Source organism: Gambusia affinis, linkage group LG08 (assembly GCF_019740435.1).
Source record: "Gambusia affinis linkage group LG08, SWU_Gaff_1.0, whole genome shotgun sequence".
NCBI classification, from domain to species: Eukaryota; Metazoa; Chordata; class Actinopteri; order Cyprinodontiformes; family Poeciliidae; genus Gambusia; species Gambusia affinis.
The window spans coordinates 25,762,037-25,782,718 of NC_057875.1; the positions used below are offsets into that span (position 1 = coordinate 25,762,037).

A 20,682-nucleotide genomic window follows, 5' to 3' on the forward strand; every position below is an offset into this window, starting at 1 on the left:
TCTCATATGTGGCCCATTTCCTTCAGGCCCACAAAGACGCAGGCCCTAACCGCACCGCCCGGGCCCTAGCTAACGGGCTAATTAATGACTGCAAAGCCGCACTCCTCCTCCTCCTCTCTGGTCTTCATTTATAACTCCTCTGTCTCCTCCTTCACCCGCCCTCCTCCGTCTTTTCCGACTTTGGGTTTCTCGTCTCCTGTTTTTATTTTTCGTCTCATGTCCTGTTTTTTTTTATTTATTTTTTTAAAAATAATCTTCCAACCCCTCCTGTTTGGCTGTTGACGTAGCGATCGATCAAAATGAGCGATATTCTGTGTGCTAAACTCTAAACAGCAGCCTACGAGGACTGAATGATTGGCCATTTTATTAGTCCTGATAGCGTATCGCCCTCTGTAATTCAGCCGTTTTTACTGTCTGAATCGGAGCCAATAGCTCTTCTGCCGTCAGGGCAGCAGACAAGCACAAGCACAGCAATCCACTCGCTCGCAAACACGCACAAGAACTCTTGAGGAGCTAAGAGGCTGTTAGATGAAAAGGCAGCTCCTAAGTCAGCACACGCTTCCAGCCTGAACAACTGTAAGGCTCACATTGGCAACCCAGTTCAGCCGCTGTAATCATGGAATAAAACTTTTATATTTAATAAACATAGAACAAGATAAAAAAAAAAAAGATCTTACAACGGTGTAAAAGACAGAGAACAAGATTTTCTTTTTTGTTACTAATATGTGACTGTTGTATGGCGGCATATTAGGGGCGTTGTAGGTAGAAAAAGGAGTCAATTTCTGCCAGAAAAAAAAAAAAACACATTTCCTGGTAGAAAGCAGGAACAACGTTGCTGGAAAAAAGTCAGGAAGTTTTAAGAATTTAACTTGAACAAATATGATCATTTCTGAGTTTAGAAAGTCAAAAATTTGCTTGAAAAAAAACCCCCAAAAACCTGTATCTTTGAGATTAATCTCAGAAATGTCCTAGAAGAGAACACGGACATTTCAAAAGTCAGAAAACTTTGACTGCTGAAACTCAAAAAAGTTTCCAAAAGTTACAATTTTAGACTTTTAAAACTCTGAAAATTCAATGTTTTTTCTAGAAAATTTCTGAGATTACTTTCAAAATTTCTGATTTTTTTTTTAACCAAATTTTCAACTTTTCAAACTCGGAAATCTTCAAGTTTTTTCTAGAAAATTTCTGAGATTTTTTGGCAAAAATGTCCTGTTGTTTTCTGTCGACGTGCCCTAATACTCCGTCGTACATTTGCTCTTGGGGACCTTTTGTGAAGCCGGGCCCATCCTGGGGACACTAGGTGTCCCTTTGTCAACACATAATTTAAAGTCATTTTCTGTTAATTTACTCATTAGCTAGTGTCAAAAAGTTTGGTTATGTAACTTCACTGAATACCAGGAAGTTCACCCAATGATATCTGAGATCTTCAGATGTCAGATTGTCTTTTGTTTCCTAAAGATTTGCCTCTTTAATCAGTGGAAATAAAACGTTTGTACTAAAAAATGTAGTAAATAACATCCAAATATTATATCAGACTTAAGCATATTTTTGACCACTATTTCATTAATTCACTTAGCCTGAATCCATAATGCAGTTGAAACCAAGGTAGAGCTTCAGTGTTTGTATTTATTCAGTTCTTTTCAGCAGTAGACTTTCAGTTGTTTTCCTTTTCTTCCATGTCACCAGATAACTGTGGTAAAAACTATAATTTTATCTTGCAGAACAAGGTAAAATGACCTTAGTGTTGTAACATGTTAGTTTGGATCTGCGAAAACAAGTCAAAACAGCCATGAGCTCAAAGTCATTTGCAGACAGACGGTAAAGCAGCAGAACAGAACGACGGTTTTTGTCTCAGGGAATGAACTGAAGCGCTGGCTAAACCTGAAAACCTCAGCTTGCTCTGTCTGCAAGCTGCTGTAGAATTATTTTTCTTCTTCTTTGTGATACGTAATGTTTATTTACAGTTTATTTTGATATAAATTTGCATACTTGACCAAACTTATACTGAGGAAAAAACATCAAATTCATCACTAGTTTTCTAGTGCTATCGAGTGTCTTTTTGTTGTTCTCTTTACAGAAGTAACACAGGAGTTTTAAGAAAAGTTTGTAGAAAACCCAGTACATTCTTAGCTAGCCTTCCAAATGCTAGCTAGCTTCAACAAAGTTTAAAAACTTAAAACAACCAACACTGACAATCCTCCAGGCTCATCTGTAGACATTTATCCACGGTTTATCCTTTCACGAGACTGCTGTCATGTTCATTACTGTTTTCTCAGCCAAACGCCGTCCGTGTTGCTAGGCTAAATTTAGCAGTTGGTTGACGCTGTAGATTGATCTGTACCAGTCTACTGGAGCTGCTGCCACTCGACTCTGTTAAAATTTTGTCAAGACTGGAGTAAGCTGCTGTTTGTGGCCCTTGAAGGTCACACTCTGCGTTTGAAGTGTTTTGGGAAACATCCCGGTGGACGGGGAGGGACCGGTGCAGCCGTTAGCCAAAACACACCTAACTTTAGCTCAGTAAAATGGATATTGGGCTAGGAAAAGAGCTCAGACTTAACAATGGTCTCTCATGAAGGAGCAGACCGTGAATGCCGGCTAAATATAAAGTGAGAGACATTTTCAATTTGAACTGGCTGAAAAGGTTCAGGACATCAGAGTATTGTGCAGATAAGTTAAAAATGTGTACTGATGACATAAAACAGTTTCTAAAGTATTAAAAATAAAACACCACTGTTAGTTTAGTTTTAATACTTTGAAGCAGTGGAATTCATCTTCCTTGTTTATGTAAGAGCCTTCCTTCGGCCAGCTGACTGGCAGTGTGCAGCAACAGGAGAAAGGGAGCTTCATACAGCTGGAGAATTATTATTTTTTTATTTAATGTACCTTGACCAAACCAAGCCTACAGTAAGCAGGGCAGAGCTCTGTTAGTCCAAAACACGCTGGGATCGTAAATATGTGCTATAAAAAGCAAAACGTCTGTAGAAAGTAGAACTTTGACAGGTTTTAACTGGGTGGTTGTCTATTGTGTCATTTACCACGATAAGCTACTTATTATGATAGAAATTTTGATTTAGCATCACAATAAATTCCCATTAATAAAGTTTAAAACACCCCAAGACTGTCTTTATTGTCAGGATTGATAGTTTTGCTATTTATTTATTTTTTTCAGATTTTGTTCAATAAATGCATGAAAAAAATGCCAATCCATTTGAAAATACAGTTACCGTCTGCATCTTACTGAAACAAATGACACTTCTCTTTGTGACTGGTGTCCAAAGAAACTCATTAGGAATGGGAACGCTGTCAGGAGCAGTATGTGTTTATAGGGACGTGAAAGCAGTTACCTATAAAGACAATGTGCAGCAAACTTATCGTTATCACAAACGTACCACAAAATATCCTGGTCAAACCCTTGAGTTTGTGTCGCACGTTTTAACCTGTGGAAAAAAGCGGTGCTGTTATCTGCCTCCCGCCCCCACAGGGTCGCCTGTCAGTCACGGCTTTTTGTTTGCTTTGGCGATGATTTCCTTGCAGGTTTTCGTAGCCTGGCCTCAGTCTGAGCGATGGACCAGGTCAGGTGTCACAGTCGGTACCTGCCAGACAACACCGTATTTTTCTTTCTCGATCTCGTCGAGAGAGGCCCCCCCCCCCCGTACCTTCCAACAACTGCCCCATTAATTCTGAGTGTGTACACATGCTCCACGCTGCCTGGGTGCGTGTGCGTGTGTGTGTGTGCGTGCGTCTGGTGAGCAGTTAGAGGAAGGGGACTCTGTGTTTTCTTAGGGGCTAAGCAGAGGGGGGCTCACCCCCCACCCCCCAACCATTCATCCAGTAGCACCCCCTCTCCGCCCCTCCCCTCAGTAAAAGGAGATCTTTGTGTGTTTGCGTTGGAGAAGCTGCCCCAGTCAGTCCCAGTGTTCCCAGAGGAGCACAATGAATGGGAGCATTTTGTCCTACTCCAAAAAAAAAAACACACCACACACACACACACACACACACTCCTTTCCTCCTCTTCTTCTTTTTTTTGGGGGTGTTTTTAGCCATTCGGACTCGTTTTTCCTTCTCGCCTCGGCGCGTCACAAGACATCAGTCTTCTTATCTTTATGGGAGCGTTTGTACGTCTGTGTGTGTAGAAATGCCCCAACAGTGCATCAGCCACCAGTGTGCACGCTCGGTGCCTCAGTTGATATCGATCTTCTTTAGGGTGACGCCAACGACTCGGTCCGAAGAGCCAGTCAGCCGATAAACACGTGAAGTCGCGTTAGAAATCTGTAACTGTAGCTTATTAAGACGAGCAGCAGCAAACGTGTAATAGACAGAGTTTTTGCCAAGCATGCGTTTTTCCATTTGTAATTAAAAAGGAGGAGAAAGCGAATAATGTTTGGATGTAATAAGCATGAGAGGGTCTGCTTCCTACAGGCCTGATGATGTGGAGTAAAATGAGCTTGAATCCATTATCAAAACTGGTCTCCTGTAGCGCTGAAACGATTAATTGGATTAATCGTGAATGACCCAATTAATCGATTAACCTGATAATTCACGGTTAATTGGATTGTTTGTGATTAATCCAATTAACCGTGATTAATCAGGTTAATTGTGACAAATCAATTATTGAAATAATTAACAACTAATTTACTAACTGATTAATCATTAACTGCAGTATGCAAACTCAAAAAAACAAGTCATTTTGCTGAAAAGAACAGCACAGAATATATATATATATATATATATATATATATATATATATATATATATATATATATATATATATATATATATATATATATATATATATATGCATTTTGTATCTAACATTAAAACACCTTTGTCAGTCGGTGTGTTTTATGTTTGCATTTTTTTATATTCCCCGGTTCAGGAATGTTGTGTTGTTGCATTCTAGGCAATAAAATGTTTATTTTCTCTTTTAAAAAAGGAATCGAATGGATTGTTTCCATCTTTTAACGTCTTTCCTGTATATTGTACAAAAGAGGCGTAAAGATCTTAAAGGAAAATTGGCAAAATGTGACAATTTTTGCACTGATTGATAAATTAATTGTTCGAATGATTGATTGATGATTGATTACTTACATAATCAATCGTTGCTGCCTTAGTCTCTTAAAAGCCTCTGATCACATTTTGTAAAAGGCCTTAAAATAAACTTTGTTTGTTGCAGTAGCGTAATGTAACACTGAAAATGTCAGACAACATCCAGCCTGTCGTTTCACTGCACTGTCAGGAGAAACATGTCAGGAACTAACAGTTTCTAAAACCCGTGATGATTTAAATGTCATCAGTTGTTTGGAGTGTTTAGGACATTAATAAATGCTGACTGTCTGCTGCACACAGTGAGTTGGAAGTTAAAGAACATAAAAAAAAATAAACCTTCAAAACTCACATTTATTGAGTCCCAATGGCCAAGGCAACATCAAAGTGCAATATCGCAATTGCAGCATTTGGTCAGATGTGTCTGGTTTTATTCAGGCTGATTAATTATGTCAGTGAGAAATATTTGACCAATAATTGAACGAACTCCAGCAGCCAGACATTTCTCTTCATTGGTGGGACAAAAAGAGAAGCGTTTATAATTCATAGTCAACTTCTTTTTTTCTTTTTTTCAATATTCATCAATACTATTGCCGAGAAATATTCTCCTTATATTTCACTTCCAATCTAACTGAGATGTGGATTTTGTTCAGATGTTGTGTTTGGGGTAAAACAAAAACTGCACTAGTGGAAAAAAAGCTTCCCAACACCCACTCTCCTGTAAGGTAGGGGATGTGTGATGCTGTGGGTGTATTTTCACTTGCCTTGGAACACCAAGACATCGACTTGGTCTGTCTGTAAACTTCCCACTGGGTCTACAAAATGAGCCAAAGTGGAACCTGAAGAGAAGAGAGCAGTTTTCATTATGAAAGGAAAAAAAATTCCCTCATTTGAATAAATATACTCTAATTCAGGCCGTATTTATTTCAACATTTTTATTCGGCCGCCAGAAAAGATTCCTATTTTTGCAGTAGTGTCAACAAACTGATCATCTATAAATATGGGGGGGTAGGGGGGTTCGGTCAGCTCGCACATCAAAAGGACGTGTGTGCATGCATTTATAGATATATAAGTGTTTGCATTATTAATTTAAAGTCCAATTACTTTTCTGTTGATCTAATTATTAATCAGATGATAATTCTGGCTCTTCAGAAGGCTCAGAGCAGAGCGTCTCTGTTTAGTCATGCTGTTTAAACCTCCCCACCGCACACTGAGACGCCCCAGAGGGGAAGTCGTCCTGTTGAAGCGGCGCTGCAGAGGTCTGGGGATCGGTTGAGCTCCGACAGCTCATTATGAAGGGCACCGACGGGTCAGCGGGGCCTCGGGGGACGGGCTTTGGGTCATCAATGAATTGAAGTAAAAGAGACGAATAGACTGGAAACGCCGAGGACAATGTTTCGTTTTTTTATTTTAAAAGGACTTACCCGTGTTGTAGTTTTAGCAGCAAATGCACAAAATGCTTTGTTTGAAAATAATAAAACGTGACAACAGGAAAAAGAAAAGAAATAAAGGAACTGCAGGGCCGGAACAAGCTTTTTTGGGGCCTGAGGCAGATTTTCATTTACCCCCCCCATACCAAGATGTCAGCAACAAATGTTTTATCGTTAATAAGCTACTCCATGTTACTATGTAAATGATAGAGTAGAATCATTTACTACTCTATGTATGCAAATCATACAAGTTGGTGCAAAAAAAAAATAATTTGATAACATCGATTACAAATGACGCTGCCATTAGCGTCATTTGCCTCATCCCAGTGTTATCATGGCTGTGCACTTTAACCTTAAAGGAGTAACAAAGTCAATTTTGTTGGATTTTGAAATGCAGAGAGATATTTAAGTGTGTCATAGTATTTTAACTATTTGAAAGTAACACCGGCTGGTAAACATTAAATTTACAATTAACAAGTTAACAAGTTTCCCCAAAAGCAGGAAAATGTTAGCTCATTATTAGTGTGACCACTGCAAAAGTAGGATAAAAACCCATTTTCTTTATGTAATAGCATTTAGCTTGCATTTTTAAATGTTATTTTAAATATATACATACATACACACACACACACACACATATATATATATATATATATATATATATATATATATATATATATATATATATATATATATATATATATATATATATATGTATAGAGTAAACCTCCTCCCCAGCACATATCTAAAGTATTCCTAGTTAACATTTTATTACTTTAGGCCTTTAGGCTGTTGTTGAACATCCTCGTCTTTCAGGTGAAAACCTCACAAACAAGATGGATAAGTAAAAAGAACAAGAGGCACAAAAGGCGCCTTTTTGTTTCTTCTTTTATTTTTACAAGTCAGACAAAAAATTAATGAAAAGAGAAAAGGATGAGATAAAGGGCAAGAGATGGCGGGGGAAGTACAGACTGCTGGTTTAACCCTAATAGACTCCCGCAGGGTCATCTTTGATACGCTGCCTTCAGTCGGAGCCGTAACTCAGGCAAACAAGCCGTTTTTAAAAGTCTTTCAAGCCGACATGAAAGGCAGCTTCTTCACAGTCTCCGTTGTAGTTCAGGCATTTTGTTCAACACTTTCTCACTCGTCCCTCAAGAACGTACGTCTTCATTTACTGCTTGGTTTCCTGAAGTCTTCATTCAGCCTTTCAAGCGAACTCTGGAACATTTTTTACACGACGTACCATTGATTGATATTCTTTACTCTTTGTAAGACTTTCTCCAAAACTAAAAGCACCAAAACAGACATATAAAGCTAATTAATTAATTCCAGGTACCAAGCCTGCTTTGAAAATATTTATTAGGCACAAAATGCAGTGAAGTCTTCATTTAGTTGGATACATGTAGGAAGCTTTCACTAATAAGATTAAGTAATTAATCATTAAGTGGTTCAGAAAGATAGAGCTAAAACTTAAATGAAATGACAATTAGTAGAGTAAAAAAAAAAGTTCTTCTGGAAAATCTTGTTTTATTCAAAATGTCTTCTGGTATCTGAAGTGGAGCACATGAAGACAGAGGAGGGTTAGCCCATCGGTGTTTATATCTCGCTCTTGGAAGTGTGAGCAACGTTCTGTGGGTGGAGTTCGAGGTTTTGATCCTAACAATTCAGTGACGGAAGAAAAAGCTCGACCAGGGAGGAACGGAGGCGAGATCTTCTGTTGGTTCCAGTTTGATGTTTATCGCGGATGTTTCTTGTTGATACGTTTGAAAACTGCATTGCAATTGCTTCGTTGACTGTCACAAGCTCCTGCTTCAACACCAACCTTCTTAGTTCAGAAATATTTCCATAATACTGGGCTGTAATCCTGTTAAACAACAACTATTTTCCTTAACGTCAGAATTCGAAAGCCCAGTGTGGTAATCAGGCATTTAGTCATCTTAAAGTCCAGTTGGATGGAGCGACTTTTCTTTTTTTTTGACCAGTTTGTAATTTCGCTGTTACTCTTAAGAAAATCTGACAGTGTGAAGAACTGTATTTGCATCTGCATAAAAGTAACTGGACATTTTCTTGGATTTATCTGTCCAAGGTGTATGTGTTTAGCAAAAAAAGAAGACACGGTCCCAAACACAGCCTCGGGGTACACCACATTTAAAAAGCTACTGGGTTAAAGTTGTTTGCAACTGCAGCAGATTCTGCTTCTCCAATAAGAGGTGAACTCTTTTGAAACAGAGCCTTTCTATTACTAAAACATCACCGTTTTACAATGCTATGGATTGAAAATGTTCTTATTGGTCTGTATTTTTCTAGTGCTCATGCAAATTCTAATTTGGACCACAAACTCAAAGTGCTAAACCGGCGAAAACTAATTTACAAGCCATGTATACTTGTGGAGTTTCTATCTGAAATGTGCTGGAGTAAAATTAAGTTGCAAAAACTGGAACAAAATCTCCAGTGAAATTGTTTTAAGTTGGTAGCAACTGTTTGTGGCCTTTGTCACGTATCCTCGGCGGCGTCAGAGGTGCTCGCAAACGTGTTTTCAGTTCCTTTTTACACGCTTTGGCCTCAACCTCTCCCTCTTGGTCCGACTCACCCTCAGGTCCAGGGTCACATGCCTCCTCTGATGATCCCCCTGTTCCCACACGACCAGCGCTCTCTGGCTGCCGCCGCCGCCGCACAGCAAGGCTTCCTCTTCCCGCCCGGCATGTCCTACAAGCCAGGTATATTTATGTGCACCTCCCCTCCCTCATCCTCCAACACACACACACACACACACACACGCACGCACGCAGACAGAGATTCTAGTTGACAGTAATGAGGTGTGTCAGGTAAGGAATGTTCTGGAAATGAGCGGAGAGATTTACAAGCTCCGCTTGTTCACTTCAGGATCAATGCGTTTGGACACAGAGCGGACTGGAACATCTCTTTCCGTGGCAACCGCAGAGCATGTCAGTCGCTCTGCACGTCTGCAACAAGGAATTTCACACACGCTGCCTCACCCCCACCTCCCCCACCCGCATCCACCTACTGCACATTTGTAACTGGCCACAACAAAATCCGGAACAAGTCTCATCAGGGGGCGTCTTGAGTTATTTACTGATTCTGAAGATGTGGATTCTAAACTTTTTAATGATGTCAAACGCAGAATCATTTTTTGGAAAAATGAGGGAGATGTGGCTGTTTCAGTGGTGGCACTCTGCAAAAACAATCAGTGAGAAAACAGGCCTCAAGGTTTCAGAAGACTTGCCCCCAAACAGGCCTTTAGTGGCGTGGGTTATGGTGAGGAGCCGGTGATAAGTGTCCACGTGTTTCTGTCTAATGTCAGTGTTATTAGATAGATGGATGGATATATAGATGGATAGGTGGACAGACAGATGGACAGAAGATGTATTTTGAGCTAATTTGTGAAGACAACCAAGCAAACATTTCAGTCGCTAGATGAAATGTTTGCGTCTATCTCGCTAACAGATAGACGCAGATGGATGCACACGACATTAGTTCGGGAAAGCTGTATGATAGAACTCGATTCAGACACTTATTTTCAAAATTTGACAACTATATATCCGTTTCCTCCCACTTCACAATTACTTATTTGCTTTGCTTTTGTGTTTGAAAGAAAGCCCGACCAAATCACGTCGCAGTTTTGCGGAGGATTGTGACCAAACGTGAAGATGTTCAGAGAACACTTTTGCTGCTGTTTCAGCGTTTCTCCGTGGTGCATACTGACCACCTAAACGTGAGAGCGACTCTGTGAAGGAACGCACACGCGTAGCGTGTCGCAGCACATCTCTCTCCCCAGCTCTACCTCCGCGGCACGTCTGCGGCCGCACCCTCGCGCAAAGTCACGCGTAATTTGCACTCTTGTTTTAGCAGGATCCCACGCGCCACCTGCTTTCTTTGCGTCTCCCTCGTCCTTCGCATTCCTCTCTCCCATACTTTCCTCCAGGCGCTCGCCTGACGCGGTTCAGATCGGTACTGTCTGCGTACAGTCGGACGCAAGGCTGCAAACAGAAAGAAAAAGTAATAAAACTCAAAGAAAGGCGTTAAAAAGCCATCATTGTGAACGCTGTTATTTTTTTATTTTTTTTTTGCTTCGATCTGTTTTCAACAAAGACCTGGACATGAAAAGCCTTTTAAGGACAAACAGTAGGGGTTTATACATGGCACTCGCTTATGAGCTGGTGAGTGCATCCCATTGAGCGAGCTCCGCTCAGCCCGGTCTCGAGCACTTATGTGTGCAGACAGTGAGTCTTATTAACCTCTGAATAAAGCGTTCCTGACCCTTTGTGTTTATGTATAAAAACATGAGCGGGGGGGAAGGAGACAAAGCAGCGAGACGGAGAGAACGAGACGGGTCTGAAGGTAAAGAGCAGGTTTGTTCTTGTGCTGACCTCTGCCCCCACTTCTCTCTGTTAACACGCGTTGTCTCTGGTTGTTCACCAGGTGAGAATTACCCAATGCAGTTCATTCCATCGACAATGGCAGCGGCGGCGGCCTCTGGACTCAGCCCGCTACAGCTGCAGGTAAGAGGGCGACGCCTTGACACTCCATTGAACCAAAACCTCGTCAGACTGTTTGAAAATATAAATTGACTCCTCTTTTCTTTTATCTACATAAAGCAAGGCTTCATGTAAAGTTGCACAAAGAAAGGGACGTAGTAATAGAGTGGTGACAGATAAGAGCATGGACTCTGAGACATAGTTGAATTAAGTTGGAAGCTTTTTTTTTTTTCAGCTGGTAATAAAAAGCATCTGTCAAAGTCGAATGCATCTAAACTGTATATCTGCTGACCAATCGACAAGAAAAATGGTTATAACAGGACAAAGCAACCAAGCTAGATGAGTGAGTGGATATAATGTTTGACATTTATTTATTTTCTCCCCTCCCAGGGGTCTTTTTATGGGCTCTAGTGTCCCTTATATGACAGTAGGCTGACAGGAAAGGGGGAGGGAGAGGGGGGAAGACATGCGGCAAATGTCGCCGGGTCCGGGAATCAAACCCTCGACGGCCGCGTCGAGGACTCAAGGCCTCCAAATGTGGGTCGCGCTATCCCCTACACCACCACACCACGCCCAATGTTTGACATTTATAAAATTTAACAACATAACAGCCTTTTTCAACCACAAAACCAAAACAATTAAGGTTATTTTTTGGAAAAACAGGGTGTAAAACCCAGAAGGTCTGAGTTTAGTTTTAGAGACCAAGCTTGATAAAACCACCCTGATAATACACTTTATCACTATTTAACATTAGGATTTTAGTTTGTGTGTTTTTATTTGTTTATTTGTATTTCTTACTATTTGATTAATATTTTGAAGTTTCTCTCACATTGTACTATTTTGTATTTTGAACGTTGTAATATTTCCCTGGGAAACAGAGTTGTGACGGTTGTTTTATTTATCATGACGCTTTCCTTTCCTTCTTCAGTATTGAAATTTGCAATATGACATTGTATTTGTTTAGTAAAGTTTACTGCCTTGGGAATCAATAAAGATAAAAAAACCAAAACAAAAAAAAAAAAAAACATGTTCTGCTGTTGATTTAAAACCAATCCCATTTTTTGCCAAACACCAAAGGAAGAGCAGAGTCAATCCTTAAATATCACATTGCCCCAAATGGAAAATACATGAGCACAGCGTCTGTATTTTCAAGTTAATTCACCAGGACAGCTACTATTTGCTCAAAATACTTGCTGTATTACTAATAAATAGGCATATCTATATACCTTTATATATAACCTTTACATGGGTGGTCAGGAAAGGCTCTGGTCTTTGTCGGTGAAGTGAGCAGCAGAACGGAGCGGAGACACATGCAGTGCATCTGAGTTACAGATTTACATGCACTATATGGACTGAGGCAGAAGCAAGTAACCTTGAACCGAATTTTTTTTAATTGTAAGCCCTTAGACGAAGTTCGGTGTGAGGTGTCAGCACTGCTGAAACTTGTTGCCGTATTGTTTGGTATGATGCCGTAGAATGGAGTCTTCTCAGTCATCTTCTTCTTATCAACAGACGGGTCTCCCAGAGAAATGGCAGTCTTTAAGTTGATTTGTTTAATTGTTGTATTAACATTTCATCAACCAATGCTTTTAGAAATGTTATTATTGGCAGAAGAATTTGCTTTCACACGTAGGAACTGGAGTGATAACCCTTTCTCAGTCCATTAAATGTTGACCTAAACTTTGCAAATACAGCAGCTTCAGCTCTTCTGAAAAAGCGTTCAGAAGGATTAGGAGTGCATTTAAGGGAAATCTTGGCCATTCTGATTCGTTCTTTTAGAAATGTTTGCATTTTATTCACATGTGGTGATGGACGTGATTGGAACTTGAATTCCTTGATGTGGAGAGTTGACCCCAGTGTGTGTTGCACTATGATGTATTTAACATCAGAGATTCAATTTTTGCTAAAGAATTTGCAGAAATTTTGTTTCGACAAGTTGTCTGTTCGGGATATCTAAATTTGTGAATCTAAATCAAAATGTTACATTATTTTGGAACAAGCAAAAATGATTTTTTTCTTTCTGTGGTATATGTTTGGTTAACATTTTTTGCGTAGACGACATAAAATCGGTGTTATTCACACGTTTGCCATATTGCGAGGATGTTGCCGAAGCCTAACTTCTTATTCGTCATCTATATGATGTACAGCTTTGGAAAACTAAGTTTAAAGGTTGTGTTTTGTTTGTTTGTTTGTTTTGTCGTATCCTTCAGCAGTGACCTCATACCAGTTGTTCAACAATATTTTGGAATAAACTAAATAAAACTCAGGTTCATGTTATCCTTGTCCTGGGGTGAAGAGGGCACAGCACCAAAAACCTTGTGTTTTGTGGTTTACAGAGAGAATTTGTGTTGCCTTCAGGGACAACGTCGTTGGAAAGGATGTGTTGAACGGCACAAAATAAATTAAATTTAAGTACATCTTGTACTACAGTAGGTAGAATAATTTCACACCGCAAAGTGTAAAAAAGCTGAAGCAAGATGGAAGGATACAGTACGGTGCAAATAAATGCAGGTTCTCTGTGGATGAGCTGGAGCCTCTGGCTTTTCCATTATGCTTTCTTCTGCTCTGCTCATTTCTGTGTTTGGATCGGATTGTTGAAAGACCCGATGGTGACTGAGTGTCTGTTTACAGTTTTAAAGAACCTGTCAGACACACACACACGCACGCATGCCTACACACACACACACTCTCTCTTGACAGTGGCACTTAGGTGCTTTCCCGTTATTCATCGTTGTTGCCTAAAAGCTGCAAACTCCACATATATACAGTTGAGACCAGAAGTTTACATACACTCAATACACTTGTTTCTCTCACGGTCTGAAGTTAAATCTTGTTTGAGCTCTGTTAGAATTACCATTTGCAAAATTTGACAGTATTGAGCTAAAAAATATGATTTCTTTATGAATGTTTACATAAAGAACGGCTACTGTCTCTTTAAACAATGAGGGAAAGCCCAGATGATGATGTCACGGCTTTGGAAACCCCTGATAGGTTAACTGACACTTTTGAGTTAAATGGCGGCTTCAAGGTGCTCTGCTTTCAGGTTTGGCATGATTGGAAAGTCAAAAAACATCAGCCAAGTTATCAGGGAGAGAACTTTGAATAACAAAGTCTGTTTTGGTCAAAGCCCTGACCTCAGATCTGTAAAGGTGTGAGCCAGCGAAGCGGCACATAAACCTGATTTATTAAATCACACCTGATTTGTTAAACCTCATTTACTCCGGCTCTGTCAGATGGAATGGGCAACAACTCCAGCAAACTATTGTCAGAAGCTCGTAGTTCAAAGGCAAAGCAACCAAATACTGAGGAAACGTCTGATTTTGAAGGCATTATTAAATAAATCTCCAACATTCATTCTTTAAAATATAAATAATTGTGGTAAGTTTAATTGACCTAAAACATGAGAAATCCTGCCGACATTAATAATATCAGACAGTGAGAAATAAAGGTTAATGTTTTTTATGCGGTGTGTGTGAACATCTGACTTCACCTGCATACCGTATTTTCTGCACTGACTCACTATAAGCCACACCCACAAAGTTCTCTAAAAACAATGGAAATGTACATATATCAACCGCACCGGGCTGTATCTCCGCCGCTCTCTGTTTTCCACAAGGACGCCGCAGAGGGCTGCGTTCTTAATAAATCTGCTATTAAGGACGCAGTCCTGCGTCTCCAACGCCGAACCGTGGATTCGTTCACGCAGAATCCAGCAGCGGATATCAATCTGTGCTGCCAGCCTCAACTTAAAAGCTGCATCATATGAACTTCTTCATGTCGTATCCATGATGAGGGTGTAAAAGTTTGAAGAGATTCCTCCGTCCTGCCTGCTGCCAGCCTGTGCTTGTTCTAAATGAAAATCATAACTTACTTCTTTAATTTCCAATTTTGACTTCCACTGATTCACTTCCTGCTAAAGAGCCCCCTGGTGGTTGAAGAAAAATCCACAGAGAAGCCACTCCGGGCTGTAAGCCGCATGGTTCAAAGCGTGGGAGAAAAAGTAGCGACTTATAGTCCGAAAAATACCGTATGTGAACCAATTCACTCAAATTAAAGGGAGGATTTTATTTTTTCTATTTTGAGGTCAATCTATAGGAGGAATACATCTGAATACATCCTCCACATCTTTATCAACAAGGTCTAATGAAACTGTGTCTATATTACAAACTCAGCGATCCCATCATCTGCATAGCATGACACCTTAAGGCCAAGGCTATTGTTAAACTCAAGAGCTCATAGTGATGGATATAATTATGAAAGAGGACCTTGGGATTTATTTGAAGATTAACATTCATATCGACAGCATGGCTAACAGGTTGACCGGAGGAAACTTAAGAATGCAACACCCCTCTGTTCTCTGTGCAATATGCTAGCCTGATCTCCTGTGCTCTCCTCGATATGTTCCTGAACTACTTAGAAACGTTTAGTTTTTTTTTCTTCTTTTAAGTAGAAAGTGCAATCAGGAGCTGGAGGGCACCCAGCATGCATTGATTGGCGCACGTTCCAGCTTCCCTCGTGTTTTCTCTTGACGCTCAACGGCGTTCCGGTAGCTCTTTAAAATAACATGATACGGCGTTTGAAGATAGAGCTGGGTGGACTGACGCTAACAGGTTAGCCTCCTTATTCGCTGCCTGTCAACTGTATCAGACAAAAGCCGTTATATGATGAATGACGGAGGAATTCCACCCCACCAGCACAACACCTGGCCCCGGCAATTCATCACATTTATTTAATGGCTCCCTGACACCTGCGGTTTGAAAATAGCACTTATCCCTAATAGTTATCATACAACATGTTTGCAAGGCTGAAAGATTATGCAAAATGGAAAATAGGAGATGGAAGAAGAAAAAACAAAACAAAACAGATCTGCTCTCTGAAGCCGGTTGAGATCTTGACAAAACAAGCCCACCACCCTTCCTGCTCTACCTACCCAGGAGGGACAAAAACCCTTAAGAAAGGGGCTTTTTTTATTTCACTCGCCAACAATACAGCTTCATCATGTCACTCATTACCGTAGCATGGCTTTTTAGATGTCACAAGAATCCTTATCTCACTTTATTCAATTTGCATTGTGGTTCTCGTTTATCGGAGAACTCATTAGCCGCTATTGACTTAGCGAAGCGCCGCGCTTCGCCCCGCGGGGGTGTCGGAGCCCTCCTGTCTCCCACTCCTGGCTTTGAAACGATCAAAAGGAGCTGCACGGTGCGCGAGAGGTAAAGAGGGCGCGTGATGTCAGAGGCGCAAATGTCGCTCACATTCAAGACGCTCGCGGAGAACGAGAGGCGGCGAGGAACCTGAATGAGAGAGGAAGCTTCTCATCAGGCAGAAACCGAAAGAAAGGAAGAAAGGCGGGGAGACGGGGAAGTGTTTAGGATGGAATAAACGGTGATTGTTGGGGGATTGTGTGTGTGTGTGTGTGTGTGTGTGTGTGTGTGTGTGTGTAAGAGGGAGTGACAGAGAGGAAGAGAGAAGCAGGCGGTGGCTTCCAGCATGTTTGGACATCGTTTATACTGTAACGCTTTGGCTAAAAGTGATCAAGATAAGACTTTGACAATAAGCCTGTACTTGTTCATCATGACAGAAACTTCTTTTTTTTTTTTTACTTTACAGCAAGTAGAAACATATAGAGAATAACATTTGCACATCATGCTGTGGCTGTGGTTACAACATTTCTGACTTTATTTCTGACAGAATTATGACTTTAATCTCAGCATCCCCCCCCCCCTCAAAATCAGAATTAATTTCTCTCTAAAGCTCATATTTAAGGTGCTACTTTATTTTTATTCTTACTTTTTTAATTATCAGTTCTAGTGTTTATGGATCAGAACCTAATGAAACTGATTGTGGCGATGTGGTAACGTGGCCATCCCATTTTTAAAGACTTTTATTCCTCATCTGGGGTTCGATTCCTGACTTTTTTTCTGTCTTCCCCCTTGTGTCAGTTTCCCTGTGATTGTCTCAGTGTCTAACAGGCTTCAGCCGTTTTATGGATCGCCTCACATTGGACATCATGAGACTTTGTTATAGTGAGGCGTTTGTGATCAACTTGTTGACTGCAAAGTGCCCAGACGAGCCCGTATCATCAGCCGTCCATCACTGTGCTCGATGGTTGAAAGGCCTCTAGAGCACGTTGTGAGGATCAAGACAGACGCTGTTGTTTCGCTGTTTCTTACTCATTCTGCTGCATGTTGGTGCACAAGACGTAACCGACAGAATCCGGTTTAGGATTTTCAAAATAAAAGCTCCTCCAGACTCAATACATAGAATGGACATATTTAATTATTTCTTGCGCGGACCGGTACCGGTCTGCGGCCCGGTGGTTGGGGACCACTGCTCTAGAGATTTGAGGGGTGTTTTTTTTTTTTTACAAGGTTTGAATTTTCTGAAATTTTCTGGTAGCATTGGCAGGTGTATTATTATTATTATTATTATTATTACATTATTGCATTATTGAAATGTTTTCCATTTCTGAAAAAAGAAATTCTGAGATGGCGACAGAAGCGGTTGCCGTCGTTACGTCACTGTTGAATTACGTTCTACTACCCTCATAAATGCTATGAAAGCAGGGAGGTTGCAGTTAGTCTTTCCACACACATTTGCTTTGTCTTTGTTTAATAATTAACATAATAATCCATTGCCTCCATCCTTGGGGTTGGATGTCAACAATTCTAGAACCAGGTCCAGAAAGGACTATTTTAATTACGTCCTAGAATTAAAAAAACTTTGGATTTTACCACCGGGTGTACTATCTTTTCATTGTGACCATCATTCCAGCGCTGGAAGGCTCAGTTACAGAGGCGTGCCGGTGTCAGAAAATGTTGTAACACCGATTCTCTGTTAACATGCTGCTCACTCCTGTGAAAACGTGGTGCGAGGCCAAATGCAATGGTGCAATCATTAAAAATGCATCAAAAAAAAAAAAAGAGAGAGAATGCTTCTAAAACAGCGAATGCGCGTTGTAGGAGAACGGAGACATATGGCGCACTGTGTGCATTTGCATACATTATTGGACTCCTTGTTTTATTTGCTACCAAAAAGGACGGTTTTCACGCAACCCTTAAGTCGGGCTGCCGGTTGGGATTCGCACAAGCTGCTGTTTGTGAACACGACAGTCACTTCGAGGAAACTGAGATTTTGCTCAAGTCATTAAGCTATGTTGACTAGAAAGCCCCTCATCTCCATTTGGGGAACCTCTTCATTAGCCTTTCAAAGCAGCGTGCCACTTCCTACTTCATAAGGCTGGGTTCACGTGTGGGTCAGTGTGTTTCCGATTCCCAGCCTCAACGTGAACCGGTTGGACGTAATCCTCATTTCTCCATGTCCTTTAACGTATTGCGGTTTTCGTGCTCTGCTCGCTTCGTCTTGGAAGTCAGAGATCAGATTTGGGAGCGAACCGAACAGAGCGCGTTCTCGTCGCAAGTCGGAACACCAGCAGGGTTTGCTAATTGTTGTGGCGATAACTACTGTCAGCAAAACGAGCCGATTAAAAACGTATTTCATTCCCTTTTGATGCCTTGGAACTCTTAAAGGAACATGTTCACAATTAGGAATTGTACAGTACAAAGTGTGCCTCTTATTTAATGAGATACACTGTCAGAATCGCTAATAAATAGTTTATGAAGGCAGCATTTACTGTTTTTTAATGTTCTAGCCACAAACTTGTGATCGGCTCAGGCTACTCACTCTGTTAAGCTACACTATGACCACTTTAAAGAGGAGTCCAATGTGCGGCCTTCATAAATTTAAGCAACGCCTGACAGTCGTGTCCCAGAGAAGCATTAACCATACCGGCAGCAGCGCCAAGTTTCTGGGGAAAAAATCTGGAAATGTTGAACTGTGGTAGTATTTATTTGTGCATCAGTACATAAACGATGTAACATTTTGGGGGTTTTTTTAATATTGATTAATAAAACTCTCTCTAAAAGTTCCTGGTGAACAATTCCCACCTCCGAGTGGCTGGGTGGTGGAGCGAGACCGAGCCTGGTTTCTAGAAGTGATTCTAGATGCTTGTTTAATGTTCATTAGCAAACTCAGCTGAATGTGTGGAATCACTAGAGAGATTAGACAGGTAATAAATGAAATTTAGACCGAAAGCAGAATATTAGCTCAAAGTCCAAAAGGTTTTGTCAGTAGACCAACCCATTATTTTATACAACCCGGAGCTGACTATTAAAAAACCGACTTATGGTCCGGAAAATACGCTAATTGAATTGAATTATCATCCGATGCTATTTCAAGGCATTAATCGTGAATCGGCTAGATTGCTCATTTCTTTACGATGACAAGAAAAGTTTAAAAGCTACAGCTGTGTGTATAAAATGTTTCTCTCTTTTCTTTTTTCCTTTTACCGTATCAGCTAAGACACTAATTTGAACGACTGTTTTTTGAGACATTGGACCAAAGCTGCGCCTGCAGAGCTTGACCGGCCGCGACCTGAAGCAACAGTTTTGAACGCCGTGAATCTTGTGCTGCCGCCGTGGGAACTTGTTCTGCACAATTGTTTCTGAAGCCTCAAAGCAGACCCCTTCACAAACAGTGGATTTCTGCCGAAGAAAGGCCCCCTTTGTGCGCCGTTAATGTGAGGGAAATACAGTTGCTTAGCAGACATACTTGTTGAAATCATATGACATCTCCCTCTGTGTCTGTGCTCGCTCTTTTTTCTCGTCCGCCGTCTGGGGCCACGGCAGAAAAGGTGAGAAAGACCATTTTGTCCCACGGGGTCCTTCCTGCTTTAGGATCACATACTGGTCTGGTCTAAATGGCTTCGTCCTTCGCTGGTGACGTTGTTTAACGTCGTGGCGGCAGAGTTGTTAGCAAACCCAGAAGACTTTAGCTAGGAGGGTCAGTGGCTTACTTTTCGGCGTGAGGGCACATTACAGGGCTTTTAATTCAATATAAATATGCAAACAAACGTTTAGGTAGTGTTTAAAATAAAAATAACAATGTTTATTAATACAAAAACAATAATGATGTCAAAAAAATGCTGAGAAAATCAGTATTAACATTAGCTCATACTTTTCAGGAATCTAACGTTTCCCATCTCTTAAGTCTACTTCTTTAAATGGAAAATCAATCTACTCAATGAATATCTATCCACTCTTTTCTGAGTGAGTTGACAGTCAGTCAGTTTCTTCCTTGCAAGCCTAAAAAAGACAAAAGCTCATTTGTTTCGTGTCCTCCAGAGATCAGCAGCAGCTTGAGGCCAGCTAAAGGGATCTTCCGCTCTGTTCTGACAAGACCGAGAAAACGGTTGCTGTCAGACTTCACCTTTTTTTCAACATACTTGCACTAAAGTAAGCTAAAAGTGAACAGATAATGGAGGAGGGTCAACAATGAGACATTTTAGAGAAATAAGCACTTTGTTCCAAAGGCTAGTCAGGTAGTTTGGACAGACGGAGCGCAGTTTAAGACCCTCTTCGTCAATTTGTAATTTAGGAAATGGCTTCATTGTCTTCCCTCGGGGGTTGACTGTGCAGCAAGAGCTTCAGTTTGGGTTGTTTACGCTGCACATTAGCAAGTCAACAATCAATTGCTGAACGTCTTGGAAGGGGAAAAAAAAGAAAAGCTTTTATCGTGAGCCTTGTTCGTTCAAGACGTCTGTCCTTTGGTTGTTGACAGAACCGCTGCTTCAAGCACAATAGTGTAGGGTGCAGAAACTACGCAGAAGGAATGAATATGTGCAGACAAAGGGGTTTGTGTGTGTGGGGGGGATT

The 20,682-nt window shown here is 40.8% G+C and overlaps 1 protein-coding gene across 4 annotated transcripts in view; it reads left to right on the top strand.

Moving 5' to 3' along the window:
• LOC122835349 (transcription factor SOX-6-like) overlaps positions 1-20,682 on the top strand; it is a 143,918-nt gene that overhangs the window by 99,605 nt on the left and 23,631 nt on the right. For all 4 annotated transcript variants that reach the window (XM_044124351.1, XM_044124352.1, XM_044124353.1 and 1 more), the window contains 2 exons: positions 9,070-9,190; positions 10,914-10,993. In XM_044124351.1, the coding sequence (XP_043980286.1) occupies positions 9,070-9,190; positions 10,914-10,993 (201 nt within the window). The remainder of the gene's footprint in view (positions 1-9,069; positions 9,191-10,913; positions 10,994-20,682) is intronic.